Source organism: Protomyctophum parallelum (assembly GCF_964188405.1).
Source record: "Protomyctophum parallelum genome assembly, chromosome: 4".
Taxonomy (NCBI): Eukaryota; Metazoa; Chordata; class Actinopteri; order Myctophiformes; family Myctophidae; genus Protomyctophum; species Protomyctophum parallelum.
The window spans coordinates 34,130,790-34,156,100 of record NC_139700.1 but is presented as its reverse complement, the minus strand read 5'-3'; the positions used below and the strand labels follow the sequence as shown (position 1 = coordinate 34,156,100).

The 25,311-nt window shown below is 43.4% G+C and overlaps 2 protein-coding genes across 6 annotated transcripts; both read right to left on the bottom strand.

Moving 5' to 3' along the window:
- Positions 1 to 1,164: 1,164 nt before the first annotated feature.
- On the bottom strand, positions 1,165 to 19,590 carry fcsk (fucose kinase). Of its 4 annotated transcripts, none has more exons than XM_083764185.1 (24): positions 19,416 to 19,590; positions 19,211 to 19,311; positions 18,004 to 18,155; positions 17,233 to 17,283; positions 16,651 to 16,776; positions 15,842 to 15,914; positions 15,453 to 15,550; positions 14,149 to 14,229; positions 13,372 to 13,491; positions 12,882 to 13,053; positions 12,043 to 12,149; positions 11,422 to 11,523; positions 10,959 to 11,132; positions 10,080 to 10,153; positions 9,573 to 9,970; positions 9,209 to 9,452; positions 7,455 to 7,621; positions 7,137 to 7,364; positions 6,028 to 6,171; positions 5,798 to 5,917; positions 4,389 to 4,576; positions 2,984 to 3,083; positions 2,132 to 2,355; positions 1,165 to 1,273 (listed from the first exon to the last, which is right to left on the bottom strand). In XM_083764185.1, the coding sequence occupies exons 2-24, from the start codon at positions 19,293 to 19,295 to the stop codon at positions 1,202 to 1,204; spliced, it is 3,300 nt and encodes a 1,099-aa protein (XP_083620311.1). In that variant the 5' UTR covers positions 19,296 to 19,311; positions 19,416 to 19,590; the 3' UTR covers positions 1,165 to 1,201. The 4 variants fall into 4 exon arrangements, with proteins under 4 accessions (XP_083620311.1, XP_083620313.1, XP_083620312.1 ...); XM_083764187.1 differs by having other exon boundaries at positions 14,149 to 14,223; XM_083764186.1 differs by having other exon boundaries at positions 19,420 to 19,590.
- A 742-nt stretch (positions 19,591 to 20,332) lies between these two features.
- On the bottom strand, positions 20,333 to 24,657 carry LOC310856881 (uncharacterized protein). Of its 2 annotated transcripts, XM_083762395.1 has the most exons (5): positions 24,482 to 24,657; positions 23,315 to 23,404; positions 21,376 to 22,296; positions 21,102 to 21,315; positions 20,333 to 20,510 (listed from the first exon to the last, which is right to left on the bottom strand). In XM_083762395.1, the coding sequence occupies exons 1-5, from the start codon at positions 24,525 to 24,527 to the stop codon at positions 20,471 to 20,473; spliced, it is 1,311 nt and encodes a 436-aa protein (XP_083618521.1). In that variant the 5' UTR covers positions 24,528 to 24,657; the 3' UTR covers positions 20,333 to 20,470. The 2 variants fall into 2 exon arrangements, with proteins under 2 accessions (XP_083618521.1, XP_083618520.1); XM_083762394.1 differs by having other exon boundaries at positions 21,102 to 22,296; positions 24,482 to 24,656.
- Positions 24,658 to 25,311: the final 654 nt, after the last annotated feature.

Sequence of the window (25,311 nt, the reverse complement as noted above, 5' to 3'; positions counted from 1 at the left end):
AGGCCAGCTGCTGGTCATCAAGGTGCACATCTTGTACAGTATACCTGTCTTTAGGCCAGCTGCTGGACATCAAGGTATCAAGGCAAGGTATCAAGGCAAGAATCAACGAAAAGAAGGTAAAAACATCTGCATACTGGTTTAAAGCTCCCAATACTTATTTTATTAATGGTGCGTTATTTTATTAATGTTTCAATCTTATAGGTCTGCAACAGGGGGGAACAATACCTATAAAGTTGAAAGTAACGTTGCGCCATTAAATAAAGTACGTTTGGGAGCTTTAAAGTTTCCAGTGTGCAGATGTTTTACTTTATATTCTCTGAGTCTTTCCCACACTATCTCACACTCACTCACTCTTTCGCACACACACACACATACCGTACATAGATTTTCTTTTGTATCAAATATTTATTACCAAATATTTATTGAAAAGTAAAAATTATCATGTTGAAACTGAATACTGATGTTAAATCACTGTACAAAAAAGAAAATCAAATAATTTACAGACATCCATAAACACTGCTGATACAGAAATAGATACCGTTACAACTGGCTACTTCTATCTATGTGATTATTAAATCAAATAGACGTCCAGAACACTGCTAATACATTTGTATATTGTACTAATATTTATGGGTGAAATGAAATGTTTGTTGATATGGAATTTAATCCCATATGGAATACAAAAAAATATAAACGTGATTTGATTTGATTTTCTCTAGTGGGATTCATTTTCCCACCATTGAGGTAGATACTGTAGATAGTAGATACCGGTATCATGTTTCCTCACATTCAATGTCACCTTCATAGGAATACACTCAATAGAGGGTATGCGTGTGACATCATCATCATACATGGAGGTTATGGGGGAACACCTACTGAATGGCAAAAAATACTTTCTGGCCTTGACATACATCCAAACAGAAAAGTCTTATCTGATTGCATTAAACGACGTTAAACTCACTTTGCCACTCACTTCATGCATGCGCATACCCTCTCTACCTCAACTTAAAACAGTTACATCAACATATTGGCATTATACATTTTGCTATCAATCATTACCATTGATAAGCAGAAACCCAGGCCCAGGCTACATCGGTTTACTGTGTGTGTGTGTGTGTGTGTGTGTGTGTGTGTGTGTGTGTGTGTGTGTGTGTGTGTGTGTGTGTGTGTGTGTGTGTGTGCGCGAGTGTGTGTGTGTGTGTCAGGATGCCGTCACCACGGTGATTCCCTCCATGTCCAGCTGTACAGAGTGAACACTGAAGTCTCCCAGACCCTAGAAACACACCAATCAATTCTGTCAAATACTGATCAATAACCATCCACTACGTTCTACACAGTGATAAGTTTGGTTTGGTAAACAGCACTGTCCTGAGTCTAGGGGACATTTAAGTTTGGTTTGGTAAACAGCACTGTCCTCTAGGGGACATTTAAGTTTGGTTTGGTAAACAGCACTGTCCTCTAGGGGACATTTAAGTTTGGTTTGGTAAACAGCACTGTCCTCTAGGGGACATTTCAGTTTGGTTTGGTAAACAGCACTGTCCTCTAGGGGACATTTCAGTTTGGTTTGGTAAACAGCACTGTCCTCTAGGGGACATTTCAGTTTGGTTTGGTAAACAGCACTGTCTTCTAGGCCCTAGAGGACAGTTGTTGTTATCGCACATCAAATGGTTAGATGTGTGACAACAACAACGACGCAACAATAGGAAGCCTGCAGCCCAGTAGCTATAATATTGCTTTCGGGGGAGGGTTAGTGTTACTTTCTGTCAAATCAGACGGCACACCTGGACATATCAAACGGCACACTAAAGTGCCGCGGCACACAGGTTGGGAATCACTGCTCTAGGGGACAGTTTCAACACACCTAAACACATTTCTACTATACCTCACGTATGAAAAAAGAAATATAGTCTTAAAAAAATATATATATATAAATTGTTTTTACATTAAAACAAATATTTTAATGTCATATTATCATCATTAAAATCGTAGTGTTTTGTCAATTATTTGGGAGCCCACTTGCAATATCCTCACGGCTGTTTGAGAACCACTGCCCAAGGCCGGGGATGTTGTCACGTTGTCATGACAGGAAGCAGAGTAATAATGATGACTTTATATGGTGAACGTTGCTCACCGCTGTGTCCCTGAGCATCTGGAGGACTGTGTGCTTCTGGTCTGGTTCTCTGGTCAGCAGGTAGAGGAACCCTCCGCCTCCGGCCCCCGCCAGGCTCTGCCCCAGGACCAGAGGCCTCAGGGCTCTCATCATGGCCCTGACGGCCCCTGGCTCGCAGCCCGGAGCCATCACCTTTTTCTGCTGCCAGGACACATCCAGACACACCCCGAGCCTGGATAGAGAACCTGGAGGAGGACAGTCAGATACACCCACAGAAATCTGTTTTTATATTGTGTCCAAAACCATTTTCAACAGGAAAAAAAAACGAATCCAATGTCTTTATTATATTCACAAGCTCGTGCTAATCCTTTTCATTGGTTACATATTTCAAAAGTTAAAAATGAATCATGGGGAAATATGGCTTCCGCCTGACAGTGATGTGGTGTGATATGGTATAGGAGAAACACGTCCACCAGTGACATCATCGTTAGGCAGATTTCTTTTAAACAATATTTAAAAAAAACAATAAAAATATATTTAGATTTGTATTATCGTGAGAACGATGGCTTCCATTATCGCTATTGCAACTTTTCAGGAATAGAAATCCTGCAGTTTCTATTAGCTTGGATTCCCCATTGATGATGTCACTGGTGGACGGGTTTCTAAACTGCCCATAGCCCTTCCATGAGACTGAAAATGGTGGCACTTTATCATGAACCCATTATATGAAGGTAGGTTGAAAAGTGGTGAAGTGATCCTGTAATGCCTTACTGTACCACATGCCGTTTACATTTCTAGCTAATAACGTATCCAATCAATCAACAAAAACAAATACACATTTGTTATATACAATTATATATAGATAATTCCTACCTTCTGATAAGGCTTTGGCACACTCCTCAGAGTTGTGGACCAGCTGCTGGACGTTGTGAACGATGGAGGGCAGGCGACTGTACCAGCTACGAACCACGTCCTTGTCCACACGCAACAACAAACACCGTTACCACGACAGCCAACAACCACCACATCATCCTCACAGTACGTTGTAACAGCGGGCGACAGCCAACAACCACCACATCATCCTCACAGTACGTTGTAACAGCGGGCGACAGCCTGACGCATTTTCCCGGAAGTGCGTTATAATTAATAATGGGACCGGGCAAATATCGGCGACAGCAGGCGAAGACGCGATAGTCAAAAGTGGGTGGAGGAACGTCATGCCGAAAACATGAAAACATTTCATCTTTGGAATCGTCGTCCGGTAATAGCCAATCAAATAAATGTGTTGCTTTGTTTACCCTTCACACCACCTAGACGAGGACATAGGTAATACTAATAACAGCAGGAACGCCCACTAGATTTGTTGTTCTCCCGCTGTTAAAACACACCGTCACCATATTATGCACTTTATGCTCCTCTCTTTTCTCTATCCTTCTTCACTGCAATGATTGATGAGCCTACTGTACACAACCACGTTTTTCACCCACCTTACTTGTAATGTGATGTGACAATAAAGATTGATTCTGATTCTGACCACCTACACAGCACACAATGTACACCGAAGCCAAAAGGCATGTTTCCATTTGTGTTTCATTCTATTCTAACATGGAAATAACACCACATTAACCCATTAAGACAGGAGGCCGATTCTACAAATGCCCTAATTGTAAATCAGTAGTTCTCACCAACGGTGTTCTTGTGAAGCACTTTTGTACTTAGGTGAAGTTTTTATAAAGATCACCATTTCAATTTAACGCAGACCATTACCACACTAGTTGACATGCATAGAAGCAGGGAGGATGCCATCCAGTTTTCACCACACAACATTGCATAGTGATGTATGTGTCTTTGTGCAAAAACTGCAAACATGGTAAACTGATAGCAATAGCTAAAGACTGGAAAGGGAGGTCACGCTGTTATTAGACTTATTTCAAAACTGACGATGTATAACTGACCTGTATAAGGGAAAATGTTGCATATGTTTTCTCTTGTGAATAAATAGAGGATTCTTTTTCCCTGTCATAATTTGTCTTTTTCAACCTGGCAACCTTTTTGAGCATGTCAGTCGTTATAGGCAAACTGTAGGCAGGGCTTAAGTAGATAAAAGAGATTGTGTTCATAATTTGATATGTTGAACCAAATCGTGGTTCAGATGTATTGTGACACCCATAGAAATGTAAGCACAATTTAAGTTGATCTAAACTCTAGTCGTGACTTGTTGCCTTTTAAACACACAGGAAATGGTTCTTGCTGATTTTCTCTAGAAGGCAGGGCTTACCTGCAGGAGGTTGCGTGCCAGGCGGGTCTTGCCAGTGTAGACCAATAGGAGGTGTTGCTCCAGAGAAACCAGGAAGTCGTTAGGCATAACGATGGGCTCCACCTCCACCCGCAGTGGGAGCGAGGCTTTACTGCGACCCACCTTAACACCTTTAACCAACCCGCCGACCTGGTCCTGCCAACCTCCACCTGCAGGAAAAGAGATAATAAAATACTATAATAGAGTACCGAATTCCTGACGTCACTCGCTTATCCCCTGGGCCACGGAGGTTTTTCACTATGGAAAATAACATTAGGTCGTCTTAGAAACGTCTCATATAAGAATTGTGGTCCAAAACCAAACAAACTGTCCCGACGCTATTGTCAGAGAGGTGGCTCTGTATCGTTTATGATAGTCAGTCACTCATATTTGAGTTTCTGTTTCTGGTGAAAGTTTTATTAATTCGGCGGTGGTAAAGATTTCTCACCGTCGGTTGATGCTTCATACCCATATGACTCAAGCGGCCAGGCTCATTTATTTTTCCATTTTTGGAACACATCTGTTCCTATCTGTGTGGGAGACAGACAGCCCTGTAATTAACATCTGTTCTATCTGTGTGGGAGACAGACAGACCTTTAGTTAACATCTGTTCTATCTGTGTGGGAGACAGACAGACCTGTAGTTAACATCTGTTCTATCTGTGTGGGAGACAGACAGACCTGTAGTTAACATCTGTTCTATCTGTGTGGGAGACAGACAGACCTGTAGTTAACATCTGTTCTATCTGTGTGGGAGACGGACAGACCTGTAGTTAACATCTGTTCTATCTGTGTGACAGACAGACCTGTAGTTAACATCTGTTCTATCTGTGTGGGAGACAGACAGACCTGTAGTTAACATCTGTTCTATCTGTGTGGGAGACAGACCTGTAGTTAACATCTGTTCTATCTGTGTGGGAGACAGACAGACCTGTAGTTAACATCTGTTCTATCTGTGTGGGAGACAGACAGACCTGTAGTTAACATCTGTTCTATCTGTGTGGGAGACAGACAGACCTGTAGTTAACATCTGTTCTATCTGTGTGGGAGACAGACAGACCTGTAGTTAACATCTGTTCTATCTGTGTGGGAGACAGACAGACCTGTAGTTAACATCTGTTCTATCTGTGTGGGAGACAGACCTGTAGTTAACATCTGTTCTATCTGTGTGACAGACAGACCTGTAGTTAACATCTGTTCTATCTGTGTGGGAGACAGACAGACCTGTAGTTAACATCTGTTCTATCTGTGTGGGAGACAGACCTGTAGTTAACATCTGTTCTATCTGTGTGGGAGACAGACAGACCTGTAGTTAACATCTGTTCTATCTGTGTGGGAGACAGACAGACCTGTAGTTAACATCTGTTCTATCTGTGTGGGAGACAGACAGACCTGTAGTTAACATCTGTTCCAGGTGTAGGACAGCATGGATCAGGGAGTCAGTATCGTAGCTCCTTCCTGTACACCTATACACCGCAGCTAACAGCGCCCCCGCCAGGATACTGCTGGTACCTGCAGGAAGACCAGCAGTCAGACAGACAGAGTTGCACACAGAACCCACAGCATCCCCAGCAGGAATCAAACCCAGAACCTTCTAGCTGTGTATTTATATCATATCTTACCCAGTCCAGAGCCAGTAGGCAGGAGTGACCAGCTGTGGACCTCCAGTCCTCCTCCCCAGTGAAGGAGGAGCTGCTGCTGCAATGTATGCTGGGAGGAGAGAGACACCACACTGCTACACACGCACACTGCCTTCAACAAGGCTCCTGGAACACACACACACACACACACACACACACACACACACACACACACACACACACACACACACACACACACACACACACACACACACACACACACACACACACACACACACACACACACACACACACACACACACACACACACACACACACACACACACACACACACACACATTCATTATGTGTATGATTTTTAAATCATACATGAACTTGTGTGGAGCTACTTCACTGGCCTACTGGCAACGTACACGTGAAATATGGCACTGATCAGCACATAATACATATGATTTCGGGGGGTCCTTGACATGAAAACGTTTGAGCACCACTGCTAAATCAACATCAGGATTTAGAAGATTTTTTTTTAATCGGCTTCAGGTCTTAATGGGTTAATAGCATAGAGTATATATGAATAGAGAAGACACCCGAGTTCTCCTCCCATCCACTTGCATTAAGTTGCTCAAAAGCGCATGAGGCTGGCCCAGGCCGTAGCGTAACGGTCTGGGCACCGGACTGGTGATCCAGTCGCGGTGTGCCGCGGGTTCGACTCCCGGACCCGACACGGCCTTTACCGCATGTCATCCCCCCATCTCTCTCCCGTTTCCTGTCAGCCTACTGTCTGTCCCTTAAAAAATCAATAAAGGCGTAAGCCGCAAAAAAATATCTTAAAAAAAAAAAAAAAAAAAAAAAAAGCGCATGAGGCGATTTCACTCCTCCTTCCTGGTAGGAACAGAGTGCATTCTGGGACGGATTGCAATGGTGAGTGGCCCCAAACACATGAACTCGCTGCCGTTGAACACGCACGAGCGTCGTCCGTCGTGAACGTGTACAATGATAGTCAACGGACAGCGCGTTCATGTGTTTGGGGCCAGGCTGCAATACCTTCATTCGACCACTATGTCCATTTCGCCTCAGGGTTTCATCTGGGTGCCTTCTCTATTCATATATACTCTAAGGTTAATAGTCACCAGGAGCATGAGGTTGACAGTAATCTTTCAGGTCCATCAGTCTCTCGCACACCGTCTCCATGGCAACCCCAGAGTCCCGCCCGCCATTGTGGCTGACCAATAGGAGTCGAGGTTCTGTGATGCGGCGGGCCCTGGCACCAATGGGACGCCTGCCGTCCACTCGCACCGCTACATTAGTCACTGAACCGCCTTGCTCAAAGGCGATGGGCGGGGTGTCACTCCAACCACCTGAACAGAAAATGGTGTAAGTATGTACTAATTCAAAACACGGACCATCAACAGAATGGAATACAATAGAATGTTCAGTTCTAGACTCACCAGCTAGATCCAGTCTTGCGGGGCATTCTACTTCCTGCCACTCCCCTATTGGCGGGACTTCTCCTTGTCCAATAGAGACAAACCTCTGTGATGACATCACAGCCTGTCTAAGCAGGATCTGGCCCGCGCCTTCGTAGTGACGAGCAGCTCGCACCAACAGGTCGGGCCTGTTCAGGGGCAGTCAACACACACAGTCACATTAAAATCATTTGTCGGACTCTTAGGCTCAATCCCAATTTCCCCCTTCGTCCTGGCCCTTAGCCCTTGCCCTTGCTTATGCGCGTTCACGTGAGGGGGAAGGGTTATCTCAATTGTCTTTAGATGGAGGGGTAGGGCCGAGGGGTAGAATCCCCTTCGTTTGAAGGGATATCTCGACGGAGGCGGACGAGGTAAGAAGCCTTTTATGTCCTTTATTATGGAAAAATATTATAATAACCAATATTATTTGAATGTATTACCAATCTGCATCGCCAAAAATATCGCAATCTCTAGCAAAGGTTAACGTTACCTCACGTGAACTAACGATATGATACGGCGTTGCATTCATACAACGTTACCCATTCATTTGGCGCCGCATCGCCGCTTTATTCCTTTTTATTTATCGCCGGTGCGCCGGTGATACAACTCGGATGCAAGCTAGCTTATTAGCAGGCATCAGTCCGACCCCCCAGACCAGGATATGTCAACATTCTGCAGTTTGGAGCTCTTAAAAGCCGTGAAATAGCCTACTGTACCTACATAACGCTGGCTACTCGCTGCAGTGATAGCTATGGTTTTATCATGACCAATGTTAAACTAATCCCCACAAGTTGCAAAACGTACATAACTAATTAGCATTGGTGTTGTTTTTCCCCCAGGCAAACCAGATATGGAACAGACTGCAAGCTGCTGTGCAGACTGTACATTGGATGGAGATGAATCACGATGGCATTTTCATTGATAGAAAATGACTCTTAATGATATTAAAAACAATGAACAGTGACCACAGCCCCTTCTTTCTATACTGTAAATTGTTTTTCCTTTTTCTAACCCTGTATATATATCTGTACCCATGCTATACAAACTGTTAATACAATAATAATCAATGAATCAGGTACAACTGAGCAGGTGTCAGAATGAGCTATATCTAGCTGAATTACATTCTGCATGGTGGGCTACCAACATGAGACAAAATTACAATATATTTATTTCATCATAACCACAGCAATGTTATATTTACGTTCCATCTCTACAGCTTAAATCAAATGGAAAGTAGTTTCCAAAGTGGGTTATGGGCTAAATGATAGTTTGTACACTCTCAGAGTTAATTAATATTGATTTTACAATATAAATTGGGGGTCCTAGAGACAGAAATGCCATCAAAGTTTGGGGTCCACTGGCCTGTAGTGAGCTTGCAGATCAGCTATTTTCTGAGAACAGGTTGTATATCAATATCTACAAGGGACGTTCAATATTTAGGGACGTTCCAATTCCTAGGGGGATGATTTATCTCCCTACCCCTTGACACTCCTTATGTAGGGACTAGGGGAAGGGGCAAGGGCTGAGGGGTAGGGTTAAAAAAGGAATTGGGATTGGGCCTTAATGTCCACAGAAAGAGTTTTAGTACTTTGGATATCATGTCTAAGCTCTGTCATGCACTTAGCTAGATTCCTGCACTGGCAGCAAAGCACTTGCAGCTAAAAAAAACACTTCCTCTGGACACGGCCCCCAAGGTAGCAACACTACCGGAGCCAGTACAGAGGGGCCCTTCTCACCTGCCCATCCAACGGACTCTCTGGGCTGCCAGGGCAGTGACTCCACCCCTCAGGTCTCCCGCCTCCAACAGGAAGTAGGCATGGCTCCAGGCTTGATTGGCGGCAGGTCCGCTCCTGAGCCCGCCCCTCCCTCCCTCCCCCGCTAGGCAGACCAGGACGTCAGCGATGCACGCCAGGGACCTTGCCGACACGCCAACAGTCTCAACCAGGTCCTCCGACTGACTTCCCCCACTCCCTGCTGCAACTAGAAAAAGAGACAGAGAGGATTGTCACCATGTCCAGTAAAATAAATGTTTCTATTTATATTTAGTTTAATACTAATTATAAAATACATTATTTTCCTCTGAGCTTCCAGACGTCTTACTCTTATCAACTGTCTCCAGCAGCGCTGCCTCCTGTCCTCCAAGCACCGCCGCTCTGAAACATGGCAACAGACTGACGTCTGATTGGCCCCTCAAATTGTCAATCACCCTCCTTCGCCCAGCCATGAACAGAAGCTCCTCCCTCCAGTGGAGCTCCGCCTCCTGGTGGGTGAGCGACATCACCTCTCTCATTGACAGCCTCCATGCGTCCCGCCAGCGCTCCACAGAGAAACTACATGCACCGGTCCCAGCCCTGCTCACTGGCAGAGAAGCCCCACCCCCCAGCAGCCAGGCCACACCTCCCCGCAGCTCCACAAACCCCCTACTGGCCTGGAGGACCGGGAACAAGCGAGCCTCCAGGAGAGAGCGGTGTCTGGCTGAACTCCACAGCTCCTCTGGTCTAGGAGAGAAGAGAAGAGATGGAGAGGAGAGGAGAGGAGAGGTGGATACAGGAGGTTAAAAATAAGGAGAAAAGGGGAGAGGGGAGGGGAGAGGAGAGGATGTCTTACTGTATTCCAGTGCGTTTGAAGAACAGACTCCAGCTCTGGTTGAGGAAAGTGGAACTGCTGGCGTCATAGGACACCTGAGAAGAGAAGAGAAGAGAAGAGAAGAGAAGAGAAGAGAAGAGAAGAGAAGAGAAGAGAAGAGTCCAACTGAACTTGCACTAATCAACTGATGTCTTGTAACAGACATGGGTCTACTAATTTTCTCTGTGGAGTACATAGGCTCAAATAACAGATATTCTGGACTGGTATTACAGCCAAATACAAATTAAATGTTCTGTCATCTTATAACTAACAAACACAAACACAAGACACGCATGACTTAAATCGCTCAAGCACTCGTTGAAAATCACTCAACGCTCCTGCGTACCACCTGTTTTGAAATTGCACATAATGCAGGAGGCAGCAGGACATTGCTTTACTGAAAGCAAGCACTTCCAAATTTTCTTGACAGAAAGTAGCTCATAATAACATGCCTATGGTGGATTTCTATGAAACAAACACTTTGCAGATAGAAAGAGGATAATTCAAGCTTTCTGTACAGCTGCAATGTTGGTTAGTTTGACGTTGTTTAATGGAATCAGATAGGACTTTTCTGTTTGGATGTATGGGCTGTCAAATGCAAATTGCGGCTAGTTGCCATGCTGCCATTAACTTAATGGCAAGATGGCCACTGTGTGTGAATATGGTCTATTGTAGGACAGCAAATCTCCTTTCCTGTGACACCCTGTCATAAAGGGTGGTATAGTGTACCCGAAGGAGATAGAGGAGGATGCACTGAAGCACGTTCCCATAGGATTGATAGAATTCTACACTACGCTTAGATAGTTCTGGGTCATTTAACTCAGGAACCTTCCTAAGCAAAAAGGAATTCTGTCTTCATACCTCCAGATCATCCAGTGATCCCACTATGGTGTAGACACACAGCTTCAACTCTCCCAACTGGACACGCTGTGCCTGGATGATGATGTCCTCAGTCAGTGCCAGCTCCCTCAGGTGCGATGACGTTGTAACCTCCAGGCCAGACAGCAAACATCCTGAAGGCACCCCAAGAGGACCCTGAGTAGAAAAAGGTTAAGGTCATTGGTCAGACATATAAAGACATCAGCTATGTTTATTGTACTGAGAGAGAATACAGCACTTCAGGAGAGACCACCCAGATAAAATATACCGGAGCACTCGACTAGTCTGCACATGTTTATTATTTTGCAGGGGTGACTGACGTTTCAACTTTCGTCTACCTCAGAGTGAAACAAATGTTTATTGTACTACTTCTGTCTCTGGATTAGAATGACTGCTGACATTGACTGACATGTAAAATGGTCAGATTGAAGTGAGCCTCCCAAACCTGTAGATGGCAGTGTTGAACCACTGCTCCGGTTGCCACAGTGATGTCTCCCTCCAGGATGCTGTTAATGACCCTGGCCGTGGTGCTCACCATCTCCTCTCTCTATAAAAATCACACCCGTGTGAAATGAGGGGCGCTCTTGTCATCGTACATCAATTTATGTTAGCGGACATTTGACATTGCTACATAAGGTACATAAGGTGGTCCCTTAGTGGCCAAGCGCTCCCACCAACATGTGATTGCTTACCGATTTGCTCGTTTACATATTTACCCTTCAATGTCAATGGCGTTTAATGTTTTGTTAATTTACGTCATATTTAGCGGAATTCTGACGTCATTTCTCCGTTCATTGTCAATGGCAAATATTGAGACGGGCAGGGACAAGATTTAGCGGACATTTGACCGGAATTCCCCTTTATTGTCAATGGCAAATCTTGAGACGTGCAGGGACAAAAGCTGTTTATAGAAGGGGCTAGCACCCCTTAAAAAACAAAACAAAAACAATACTAACAGCTTTAAACTGGTGACAAACCACCAGTTTTGTGTCATCTGCATTCACCCAACTATAATTTACAAAGTGCAAAGAAATGGATATTGAGAGCAGAAATGGAGAGATCTCACCTGGATGTGTGATAAAATGTTTGGGACTGTTCCGTTCTGCGTCATACGAAGGACATGCTCTCTCCCAGAGAGAGTCAGGTAGTCATAGCAACCACCAGCAACACACACTGTGGGAATGATATCATATTATACAACAACAACAGACAACAGAGACAGACAGACGTCAAACCAGTCGGCAGCAACTGTTGCCGTCTCTTCATGATCATTCTAGGATAGGATCAGAGGAACTTTGGGCCCTTATTTTCGTCACTGCCTTACCCCGTGTCGATTTGGCTATTTTGGCTAGTTGAAATATATAAAATGTTTTTCAAAATAGTAAAAAAAAGGCAAAGAAGTTTAGGGAAAATGGTATAGGCATAGGCAGTGACGAAAATAGAGCCATTTGTGTCCACAGTCTCTGACCCTGGTATCATTGTCCCATAAGGGTGGCAGCGGGCGAAGTGTCTTGAGTGTACAGGGTTTGATGAGGCTTTAATTTCCGGGCCTGTTGAGAACTCTAGTTTCTAGGCAGGCCCGTCTAGAGTTTGAATGGACAAGGGAGACATCGAAGAGGAAGGACAGATGGGGAAGGATCAACATATGGAATGTCAGAACAGGTCAGCTCCCTATATGGAGATCTAAGGGTTTGAGGTCAGATGTAGAGTTGCTCACGTGATGTCACAAGGCATGACCATATATGGATGCGTGGTGTGACGGACAGACTGACTGACAGTCAGAAATGCACGTTTTCAGAGTACATAATTCTAACAAAGTTGACTGATTATTATGGTCATATTTCTAATAATGATATTTAAAGGAAGAACACATATCATATTGAGGGTACTTCTGTGTTGCCTTACCCATACTGAGGGGTGTTCCTCTCAGGGTCTTCCACAGCTCTGCTCTGCCGCTCTTCACCATCGCCCCCTGTGGTCCAGTGGGAGAACTGCAGCCTGCTCTGTCCTCGGTCACAAACTGAGTCTCAGTCTGTTCTGAACACAAACACAGTAATATGTCCAGAGACAGAGATATCTACGGACAGAGACACACAGAGAGATCAAAACTATTAAAACAGAGAGAGTAAAAGCAAAAAACAAGAAGGAAGAGTTTCATTAATGCCGATTCTACAAATGTCTTCGAAATCCAGTTTCCAAAAAGAAACCCTAGGTTGCGATATCAGTGGTTCTAAAACTTTGATATCAAGGTTCCAGGGACCCCTGAAGCAAAGATTTGAGTTGAAAAGTTAATAAATATATTCAAAGATTTGCACAATTTTTTACGATTCTTCAAAGAATACACTTGACTGCTTTCCCGGTTTTAGTGGGTTAATGAATGTGTGAACTGTGTTACCTCTAAAGGAGGCGCTCCAGAGTCCAGGCCCAAGTAGGTGCAGCCGTCCAGAGGAGAAGTAACGTGTGTCTGCAGGAGACGCTCTGACACCTCCCTGCTGAAAAACACTGGACCCGACACCTAGAAAACAACAACCCATGATTTCTGATCCAAAAGGTCTAAATGTTTACCTGGTTTGATTTGGTTTACTTACTCAACAAAACCAAATTTTACAGTGATTGATTGAATACTTTAAATGTATTTTGTGGCTTTCGCCTTTATTTTTTATTTTTTTATGGAGGGATAGACAGTAGGCTAAAATGGGGAGAGAGGAAAGGAAAGGTACTATGTTTACCCAGGGTAACTGGACTAAGCTCAAGAACTTGTTTACAGCCAGGCCCTGCTCATAGAACATTTCATGGTAGAGGTTCAATGCCTTGTCCAAGGGCACTTCAGCGGTGGTCATTTTAACATGCCGGTCCGGGGATACGAACTAGCGACCTTCCGATATCAAGACCGCTCCGCAAACCGTTCGGCCACCGCTGCCTGCAGATGGGGGGTGACATGCAGTAAAGGCCGTCAGGATCGGGAGTCAAACCCGCGGCACACCGCCAGACTGGATTACCAGCCATGGTGCCTGGACCGCTGAGCCATGGCCCAGGCCTGATTGAAACTTTATTAACAAGAGGAGGTACAGTCAGAAGTTATGCTAAAAGGATAAGACAAAATGCCCTAGAGACTTGTTTCCATTGTTGTCCTAGTAAAAAGTCAGCCCATAAAAAGTCAACATAGATTTACCAGAGGAACTTTCCCATCAGGCATTGCGGCTTGTTGGATCTGCTCCATTGTTCCTTTGTAGATGATGTTTCTTACCTGGTCCTGAGAAAACACACACACACACACACACACACACACACACACACACACACACACACACACACACACACACACACACACACACACACACACACACACTCTTAAGGGAATTATTCAGCGTTATGCCTTCAAGAAATGAAAAGTATTTTATGGCAGAAGAACATTGTTGTGGGGTGCCAGGTGGTAGCCTGGTTAATAAACCAGACTAATATCGCACGGATCCACGGGATATTAGTCTGGGGAGGCTCAGCTTGGATTTCATTTCCAGGGAAACATTTTCTCTTTGACGCAATTGGTCAGAGCTACTGTCAGTCAAAGGTCTCAAGCATTGAACGTCACTGTACCAAAGCCCGCCCATATTGCATACCGTGTCCCTATTGGAGGCCACATTCTCTGGAGTAGGAAATGGGCGTAAAATTGAGCCTCTCCAGACCGAAATCCGCCGGTAGGCAATTTTTTTTTGCCAACGGCTGATTCGGTCTGGTTTATTAACCAGGCTAGCCAGGTGGTTCAGCCAAGCATTGCAGACTATGAGGCCCTTACAACTCCTCATCTTGTCTGGAATGTCTCTATGCTTAGTTCCCTATCTCTTTACATTATAAATATGTAATAAAAAACAAAAGCAATGTTGCACTTTGACAACACTTCCTCTGTGGTGACCATTGCTTGTTGCCAGCATGGTCACCTTTTATTTATTTTGTTGCACATCACAGATGAGGTGTGTTCAAAGTATAACACAGTTGAAACTTTCAACTCATAGGTCAGTGCTGCACTGTTTTTCCACCATAAAAGACATTCATTGCTTTAATTAACGTAAGCCTAATTTAGACATTGTCGCATGCAGGTGTTACTAGTCAACGACACTAAGCTTTTAGGGTTTAAACAGTCCCACAATTTGCAAGCCCCACTGCACCAGTCCATAAACATGTCCCCAGCTTCCAAATATAAACAAACAAGCAAGTGATCTTTGCATCCAACATCTTCAGATGGCTAGTCCTCTTCAAGAGTCTAGGTTGAAAGCAGAGCCCACCTCCAACATAAACGCACGCACGCACACCTTACAAAATTAAAGCTTACTCTGCTGTTGGACTTGTTGGAAGTATCTCTAGATAAAGAGTCATACATCTAAAATGGAATTCTGGGTGAAAAACATAAAAGGTATAAAGTACAAGCATCCACACACATGATTTGCTCCTCCAACTACTATTAATAATAATCATGTGTACCTGTCCATCAGTCAGGTAAACTCCATGATTGGCCGCATAGGAAACTTCTCCCGGAAGTGCTACAACCCTGACACCACAAAACCCCTCCCAACACAATACTACACACACACACACACACACACACACACACACACACACACACACACACACACACACACACAGCAATAATAATGTTAATAATGTAAATGATAAACTAACAGTTATATAGTTAATATCCATTATTAAACAGCGTTGGTTCATACTCGATTCTGATAAGAACCTCTGCTTCTCACTGCTCCTTGTCGCACTTATCTGCACATTATCCCTCACACTGAAGCCTAAACAACATTAATAAATAGAATTGAATAGAATAGAATAAGATTGAATAGTAATTTACATTACATTCTCACCAAAGTCAGACGGGATGGTGAGAATCATGTCTGTGCTACAAACCCACACACCTGGAGGGCAACCTGTACACAGCTGGAGAAAGACAGACAGACAGGCTGAGTGCCATTGTAGTATATTTTAATCATTTGTGACTCTTAACTTGTATAACAGTACATTGTTATGTTACTGCAGTGTACTCAGACAGTGAATAGTAGCAGTGCATTGTTACCTGTGTACTCAGACAGTGAATAGTAGCAGTGCATTGTTACCTGTGTACTCAGACAGTGAATAGTAGGAGTGCATTGTTACCTGTGTACTCAGACAGTGAGTAGTAGCAGTGCATTGTTACCTGTGTACTCAGACAGTGAGTAGTAGCAGTGCATTGTTACCTGTGTACTCACAGTGAGTAGTAGCAGTGCATTGTTACCTGTGTACTCAGACAGTGAATAGTAGCAGTGCATTGTTACCTGTGTACTCAGACAGTGAATAGTAGCAGTGCATTGTTACCTGTGTACTCAGACAGTGAATAGTAGCAGTGCATTGTTACCTGTGTACTCAGACAGTGAGTAGTAGCAGTGCATTGTTACCTGTGTACTCAGACAGTGAATAGTAGCAGTGCATTGTTACCTGTGTACTCAGACAGTGAATAGTAGCAGTGCATTGTTACCTGTGTACTCAGACAGTGAGTAGTAGCAGTGCATTGTTACCTGTGTACTCAGACAGTGAATAGTAGCAGTGCATTGTTACCTGTGTACTCAGACAGTGAATAGTAGCAGTGCATTGTTACCAGTGTATACTCAGACAGTGAATAGTAGCCGTGCATTGTTACCTGTGTACTCAGACAGTGTAGTAGCAGGTCGAAGCAGCAGACAGGTGCTTGTACTCTCTGTTGTGTGTTCTCAACAGACAGCCAACAGAACGTCCTGCTACAGCTACTGTAGGGGAAGTCACGACCCTGGACATACGTAGAGCACACACAGCAGCACAGGACTTATAGAGCAGTGGTTTTCAAGGACCAAGTCAAGGACCCCCAAATTGACACTCTGACTCGACATGAGCCCATTATGTTAAGGGCCCCCATAAGAGAAGCACACTCAAAACCTACCTTTTCAGACTTGCTTTCCCTACATAAATCCCCCCCACAAACACACACTACTTTTGGTTTCTAGATTTTAAGCTTTTAACTAGTTTATTTTTCTAAAATAATTGCGTTTTTTTCTGTTCTGTAATGCAACTTTGAGTACCTTGAAATGAGCTATATAAATTGTATGTATTATTAGTAATAGTACTTGTGGTGGTGGTAGTAGTAATAGTAGCAGCAACAGCAGTAGTTCTACTAGAACTGAACAATAATGTATTGATTTAAAAGGCTGTAGTACCATGCAATCAAACTACACTGAATTAGACTCACCGTGTGTAAAATAAGAATGTGAGCATTGTCCAGGACATCTGCTGTGACCACCTGGAGACATGTTCAACAACATAATAGGTCATAATAATATAGAAATACACCAATGTCACATCATTAACATGACATTGACCTTTCACCCCAAAACATAATCTTCTCTTTGTGGCAGCCAACTGATCACTCTCACCAAAAAAAATGTTCACAGAAGCATGCACATGCACACACATGCGCGCACACAGCAAAGGTCGTCAGGATCGGGATTCAACCTGTGGCACGCCATCAGGCAGGATTACCAGCCTAGGTGCCATTTTATCTTCCTTCCCTCAGTATGCGGTTGGTTACAGCAAACTACTTGGATGTGATCATGTTACCAGCTCTTTTGTAGAGTGCTGAGGCTATTTACACCCAACAAAGAAACTGACTGTTCATAAATAATGTATGATTCAGTATTTAGACTAGTACCACTGGTCTAACCTGATTTATGATGGTCTTACCTGATTTATGCCCAATAGTGCTGAGGTTGGAACATATGTTAGCCCCCCAAAAAACTGACCAGACATTCTGTTACAGAACCTCATTAATTCACACAACATAGACTTACAAAATTACATAGGCTGGGGACAAATGACAAAAAAACAGGCAATAAGAATGAACAACAAAACACTAAATTGGTTTAGCTCTTTCCACAAAGAACATGAATCTCTAAAAGTTAATTTCACACAGTCTAATCCTTGGAGGTAATAGCATGCATGCTTGTCAATGATCATTGCTCACCGTGTGTCCGGCTCGGGCACTGAGGTGTTCAGCAGCAACAAGCAGGGCGTTTAGCGTGGCCCCGCCACTACCCAGCCGGGCCCCGGGGTCAGACACTGTCAACAACAGCGTGTCTCTGGAGATGAAACCCTGGCGCTGTCGCACCTCCAACTCTGAGCGGACACACAGACAGGAAGTCACAATACAAACTCATACCAAAGGATGAAACACACAAACAGAGATGAGTGGATGTACTGTACCACACAGAGAGCAACCAAAAATAAATTAATAAATATATGTAAACAATGTCAGGGCGGCCATAGCTAGGGGTTAGTGTCTGGGGGAGCCAGAGGCCCTTCTTGTCCCAGGTACGATTCCAGGCCAGGAATGTGTCGATGTGTGTCCCTGAGCAAGACTCTTATAAATTGCCCTAATTGCTCCCAGAGCGTTGTGGAATGACAGCTCACTGCTGCAAGTAGTAATAGGATGGATAATTGTAGACACCACAGGACAAATTTTATGTATATATGTTCAAATATATGACAAAAAAACAAACAGCCAGGTAAAATTATTATTATTGGGCATAGGCTATAAATTATGTCTCAAGATATACAGTATATATATATATATATACACTCTATAGTCTATACTCTATAGGAAAAGTCATGGGGTCATCAAAATAAGTAGTTAATCCTGAAATCTGTTATTATTTAGCGTGCCCTAGATTGTGATCTAGTGTTCAAAGTTGACATTTTGAGAAAGGACAAGCGTGTCACAGACTCACAGCACACAAACAGTTCTTCCTCTGGGAAAACACGAGGGTTCACACATTCCATTGCAAGCCACCCAGTATTTTGTTTAGGTATTGTTTTGGGAGTTAAATGTGTTAAAGACAACAATTAGAGAATTACTGGTGGCTCTCTCTATAGTCTCACAGAAAGATTCATAGCAACCCCCCCCCCCCCTCTCCCCCGTACGGTGCGCGGTGGTTGAATGCATTTGGAATTAACTCTACTCTGTCATCAATCATGCAGTACAAACAAATGACGTTTGTCAAACATCATGATTCTTGAAGTAGTGTAAAGTGTAGTGTATTAGCAAATTAGCAATAGCGCTTGCCTTGGATATGACACAGCTATGCAGTCAGTTTGATTAAAATGATAACAACTCAAATAGAACAATCAAACATCCATCCATCAAGCCCAGTATAAGGAGAAGGGCCACTGACCTCTCTGGAAGGTGTACACGCTGTCTTTATGTTGACAGCTGAGAATGATCACCGTCCACCTGAAGCCACATTCCTCTGACTGCATGGCTCTCTCTTAATCACTGTGTACACACAGTCACAAAGTCATTACAATAGTTACTCGTCTCCTGACTCTCCTCTGACAGCACTGTCTGTATCTGTTTCTCTCTCTCTCAAACACACACACCCACCCGTTCTGCCTGCTGTGCCTCACAAAATTAGCAACGATGCTAATAACAAAAGTGCTGTAGTAAACACCTGTAGTTCCTTTAAATTAACTGTAGTAGACGTCATTGTATAGAAGCTGTCAGTTCCATCAGATAGCGGAGATGATAAAGTGATTAAGTTTCAACTGTGAACATATAACCTCTACATTACTGTCTGTTATGTCTGTTATGTGGCAATGAAGTTCGGTTGAGCCTCTAAGTTGCCGTACTGGTGGTTAGACCTAGCCTGGTAGAACCACTCCCCCTGCTGGACAACCGCAATCTGGCGGAGTCAGGTTAGGTTAGACCGTTAGACCATGTGCTTTGCATTCATGTTGCGGATGGATGCAGTAGAGCGGATACGGAAACGTCTGTGTGCGCTTATGCATTTTATCTGTGGAAATGACCGGATACAGTAAGAGTATGTGGATATGATCACTGAACACAGTAAATGGAAACAAGGCTTTCCAAAGATACTGTGGAGTGTGGATGAATATACTTGATTTTTGGCTCTAGAATACTTTCCCGGAATGATTCCTAGAAGCAGTCTCGTATTCTGTCTAGGTAAGTGTAAGCAATGTGTTTCTATCCCATTTTATTAACGCCTTCTGTTCTTTGCATGTGATCATTGGACATACGTGTAAAACACTTATATTATATTGCTATTTACTACCAGTATTCTGGTTCAAGTAGCAACATACAGCCTCTGGGCTTTAGTATGGACAGCAATGATCAGTGAAAATATTGCATTTTATTTATTACACTGCATATAACTGTTACACATCTAGAATAACCATTCAGATTTAACACGTTTCAAATGGCTTACAGTAGTCATATTTAGCTTGCTTTAGCCTGTTCTTCTGTTCCGTCAGCTTGACCCAAAAAAACAACACTACAGTACCAATTCATAAAACTTTTATTGAACTTCTATACAAAATGAATAGAGCAGTAATTTATATACAGATGTACAGTCAAGAAAAAGACACTTATAGGACGGTCAACAACTGGTTTCAACAGAACAGAAACGCAGACACATTCACTCATCTTCTTCATCTTCATCGGGCAGAGGTCTGGACCTGAGAGAATGGAAACAGGAGGAGAACATGTTGAATGTGTTGTATCATGATAATTTCCTCCTGCAGTAGTTGATAGCTGCAGTCAATAGTCTACACACACATTACAAAGCCCTGAACTGGCAGTTTACGTCATTTGTCACCATTTCGAGTCACATGAACCACGTGACCGGTGCCATTTTCTGCCCCCATAATTGCGCAACTCTCCTTCAATGGCTCTGGGTTGTACAAACTGAACAGGTGCTCGTTCACGAGGGTTTGATAAATAAACAAAAATACAAAAAGAGGCTTTTTTACTTGACTGTAGCAGAGTGCCTTGGACCTCTTTTTGTATTTTCACAAATCAACTTTTAAGATAAAAAACAAACAAACAAACATCATTTTATTTAACCACATAAGCTGCATTCAAGTTTTACGGCACATTGTTGTGAGCTTGCATATGAGGCCATTTCTGAAAACAAGATAGGGATGCCAAGTTCAAAGTGAGTAAAAAAACACTGGCTGCATAATTGCAGATGCCAATGTAGTGGTAAAAAAAAAGTCCAATTACGACAGATGTGTCCGGCTCTAATTTGGACAAATCAGCCTACATACCTCTTCTTTGAGACACCTGCTTCCTCGTCATCCTGCTCCATGGGCTCGTCTTTCTCCTCCTCCTTTGAGACACCGCTGCCTCTTTCTTCCTCATCATCATCATCCTCCACTATGGCCTGCTTTTTCTTCTTCTTCGAGACACCGCTGCCTCCTGCATCCTCATCTTCCTCCTCCTCCACGATGGCCTGCTTTTTCTTCTTCTTTGAGACACTACCTCCTGCTTCCTCATCATCATCATCCTCCACGATGGCCTGTTTTTTCTTCTTCGAGACACCGCTGCCTCCTGCATCCTCATCTTCCTCCTCCTCCACGATGGCCTGCTTTTTCTTCTTCTTTGAGACACTACCTCCTGCTTCCTCATCATCATCCTCCACGATGGCCTGTTTTTTCTTCTTCTTTGAGACACCGCTGCCTCCTGCATCCTCATCTTCCTCCTCCTCCACGATGGCCTGCTTTTTCTTCTTCTTTGAGACACTACCTCCTGCTTCCTCATCATCATCATCCTCCACGATGGCCTGTTTTTTCTTCTTCTTCGAGACACCGCTGCCTCCTGCATCCTCATCTTCCTCCTCCTCCACGATGGCCTGCTTTTTCTTCTTCTTTGAGACACTACCTCCTGCTTCCTCATCATCATCCTCCACGATGGCCTGTTTTTTCTTCTTCTTTGAGACACCGCTGCCTCCTGCATCCTCATCTTCCTCCTCCTCCACGATGGCCTGTTTTTTCTTCTTCTTTGAGACACCGCTGCCTTCTGCTTCCTCATCATCCTCCTCCTCCACTATGGGCTGTTTTTTCTTCTTCTTTGAGACACCACTGCCTCCTGCTTCCTCATCATCATCCACTATGGGCTGCTTTTTCTTATAATTCCTTTTCTTTGAGACACCACTACCTCCTGCTTGCTCATCATCCTCCACAATGGTCTGGTTTTTCTTCTTCTTTGAGGCAGACTTCTTTGAGACACCGCTGCTGCCCCCTGCTTCCTCATCATCCTCCACGATGAGCTTGTTTTTCTTCTTTGAGGCTGCCTTTTTTGGGACGCGGCTGCCTCCTGCTTCCTCATCATCCTCCACGATGGGCTGGTTTTCCTTTTCTGGTATCCGTTCAGGTCCACCGAAGAAAGAACCGATCCCCTTCTGCCAAGTGGGCGTGGGGCGTGGACACACCGGGTTACCACCCGCATACTTGTTGTTTTTGCCTGTAAAACAAACAAAAAATATAAAATCATGTCAATCAATATATCTCTGAACTTCATTTTTATTCCACTTTTCAGTGGGAATGAATCTCCAGGGGCAATTTGCCTTATAGTCTGTAGCTCATATATTTTCGGCATTCCAAACAACTCCAGAATCCCTCCCTAAGATTTAGACTCTCGTAGAGGTATTTTTCGATTCTGACGTCTGCTCTCTACGAGAGTCTAAGTGATCATTACTCATGGTGTTTACATTTTTGGCTCGCAGACCTATAATCGCTCTTAACATGTACATGCACAAAATCTAAGGCGCTTACGTTGCTTCCCTACATCTCAGCTTGGCCTACGTCCTGCGTTTGAAAGTCTACGGTGCGTTGTTTTCTATAAAAAAGGTGTTTTGATACACTCTGTCTCGGAATCTGGCATCCATCTTGGATTTCACTCCATTGTAAATGCGCAACAGAACATTGGCCGCTAGGGGCGCGGCCAATGTTCTGTTGCATTTCATTTTTTGGGGGGCGGAAGTTGCAGGATTTTGGCGGAAGTACCGTTTAAGGAAATTACGTTGATGCTTTACAAATCAGTTTACATTCTCCGTGAATGAAACAAGTGTTGTGATTGGTTGGAAAAATATCATATCCGGGGGAAATACATCCGACAGATGTTCCGGACCGACATTTCCGCTGATAGCGTCTCTGCCTTAGGTTGTAAGCAGGCTTTTTTCTTCGCAGATGAGTAAGGCTGGGACCGAGGCTAGGTGACGGTGGTGACGATGTCGTCTACATTTCTGAGCTATTAGTCAGGTTTCACCTGACAAAAGAAATATTTAAGATGTTTCCTGTCGGAGATTGACTGAAGAAAATTAAGACGCCCATTTAACACTGGTGAAATGGTCGTTTCTTAACTTAATTTAATTTAAATAACCCACTGTGGCAATTCAAGGATATAATACATAAAAAATACAGCAAGAGTCACATTACAAATACAGTGATAAGGCAAATGTTATGAACAATAAATGTCTCACCTGGGGTTCCACAGTACTCGCTGCTACTGCCGGCAGCGTTTGCTGATCTGGATGCCCCAAAAGATTTACGGGGGGCTTGTGCAGCCACAGCTGTAAAAAGTTAAACAAAAACAAATTAATGGGAGATATATAATATAATATAATAAAAAGTATTTCCACATTTAGAATACTGGAACCACATTACGCAAGCTGATGGGATAACTTAAAATGTTACTGATTAACTTTTGGTTAAATCAGATTAATATAGCTCTTTGTAGTTGGGTGTTGCTGTATAGTAGAAATCAAAAATGTCTATTCACTCAATTTGTACACATCCTCTATACAATTAACACTGTTACTAAGTAGTATGTGTATGTCACATGGTAGATTACACTACAGTAGCCTTGGCCCTTGGATCAAGACTATTAGACTATCATAGATGTATTTTATCGATGAATTGTAATCGCATAATTTTAAACATCACTACAACACATTAACATCTATCAGCAGATATACATGAGTATAGTCCTGTGCCTGCTGTGACAGTATGAGCAAATAATATCCCAATAGAGCACACACAATCTGCTATCACGTCAATGATTACAAATATCTATCATATTTTTTAAAGTTGTGATTGTCACCAATTTTTGACACCGTGTTCAATGTTTCTCAAATAGAACAAGGGCTGCTATCTTGTCTACTTTGTGGGTGGCGCCCAAAACTGGCGCGCAGTTTACCATGAAGAATAACGCCAATACTTACAATGTATATACCCTAATAGAAATCAAACATATTTTTTGGATCATATGGTAGCCGTGGAGACATTACCGTGGTTTTAGTTGTAAACATAAAGACGATATCAATGCTGCTGAATGACTGTTTCCACTACAGCAAGCCCAACTACAAACTATGTTGGCGGGAGCGACAAACCATGTTTGACAAGTGACAACAAACAACAAACTAACAGGATTACAAGACAACGTACAAAAGTATCGTATAATCGTATTATGCTTTTTATTATGTCCGTGTTCTAACTGACCTTTAGTTCTGTATGCTTTGTTAAATCGTTACAATATACATAACATTTCCCTAACTAAACACTTCACCTTTCTGAACAAGAACAATAACCACATTAACATGCATGTCGTTGCGTAAACAACGAATAATTCAAGTTTGTTCAAATGTTACCTTTTCTGTATGTCGCAGGGACGCTGTCTGCTTTAGTTCTCACCATTTTGATCAAAGTTGACTTTACTTTTTAACAAACAGAGACGTGTTGATTTTAATCGGAGCTGCTCGCACTGCTGAAGACAAGAGAAGAAGTGAAAAAATATTCAGCAGCACTCCCGCGCCTCGATTTAAAAGAGGAGGAGCATGTGAGTTACGTCATATCCTTCGACAAAACACCTTCAAGTACATTGCCGCCACCTGCTGCTTCAAGTCAGAAGAGGACCATTCAGCTGCAGCATCACACACAAGTGTGGAGAGGAGGTAGACGGTAGTAGGTACCATACATTAAAATCACATCAAAAGTGCTCTAAATACAATTTCGTGGAGAATAGAGTTGACTCTGGATTCCTCTATGGGAATTTGATTTCCAAATAAAATGCCAAATTGGGTTTAATCTGAAAAGAGGCAGTAATTTATCATGTAACTTTCTATCGTGCGCGCATCCGCCTGGGTGATAGGCTGACAGCAGACTGATGGGCGAGCGCTGGCGCTTTGGAATGGGGGATCAGATCAACATATCAGCCTGGGTGACAGCAGAATGCTGGGCGAGCGCTGGCGCTTTGGAATGGGGGATCAGATCAACATATCCGCCTGGGTGACAGCAGACGGCGCTTTGGCATTGGGGGTATAAGATCTTAATTTTCGGGCCTGTTAAGAACTCTAGTTTTTTCCGGCTGTCGGGCACTAATAACTTTGGGGCAGGCCCGTCTAGAGTTTAAATGGACAGGTATCATATCAGTCAAAAGGGAGACTTCGAAGAGGAAGGATGGATGGGGATTGGGGAAGGA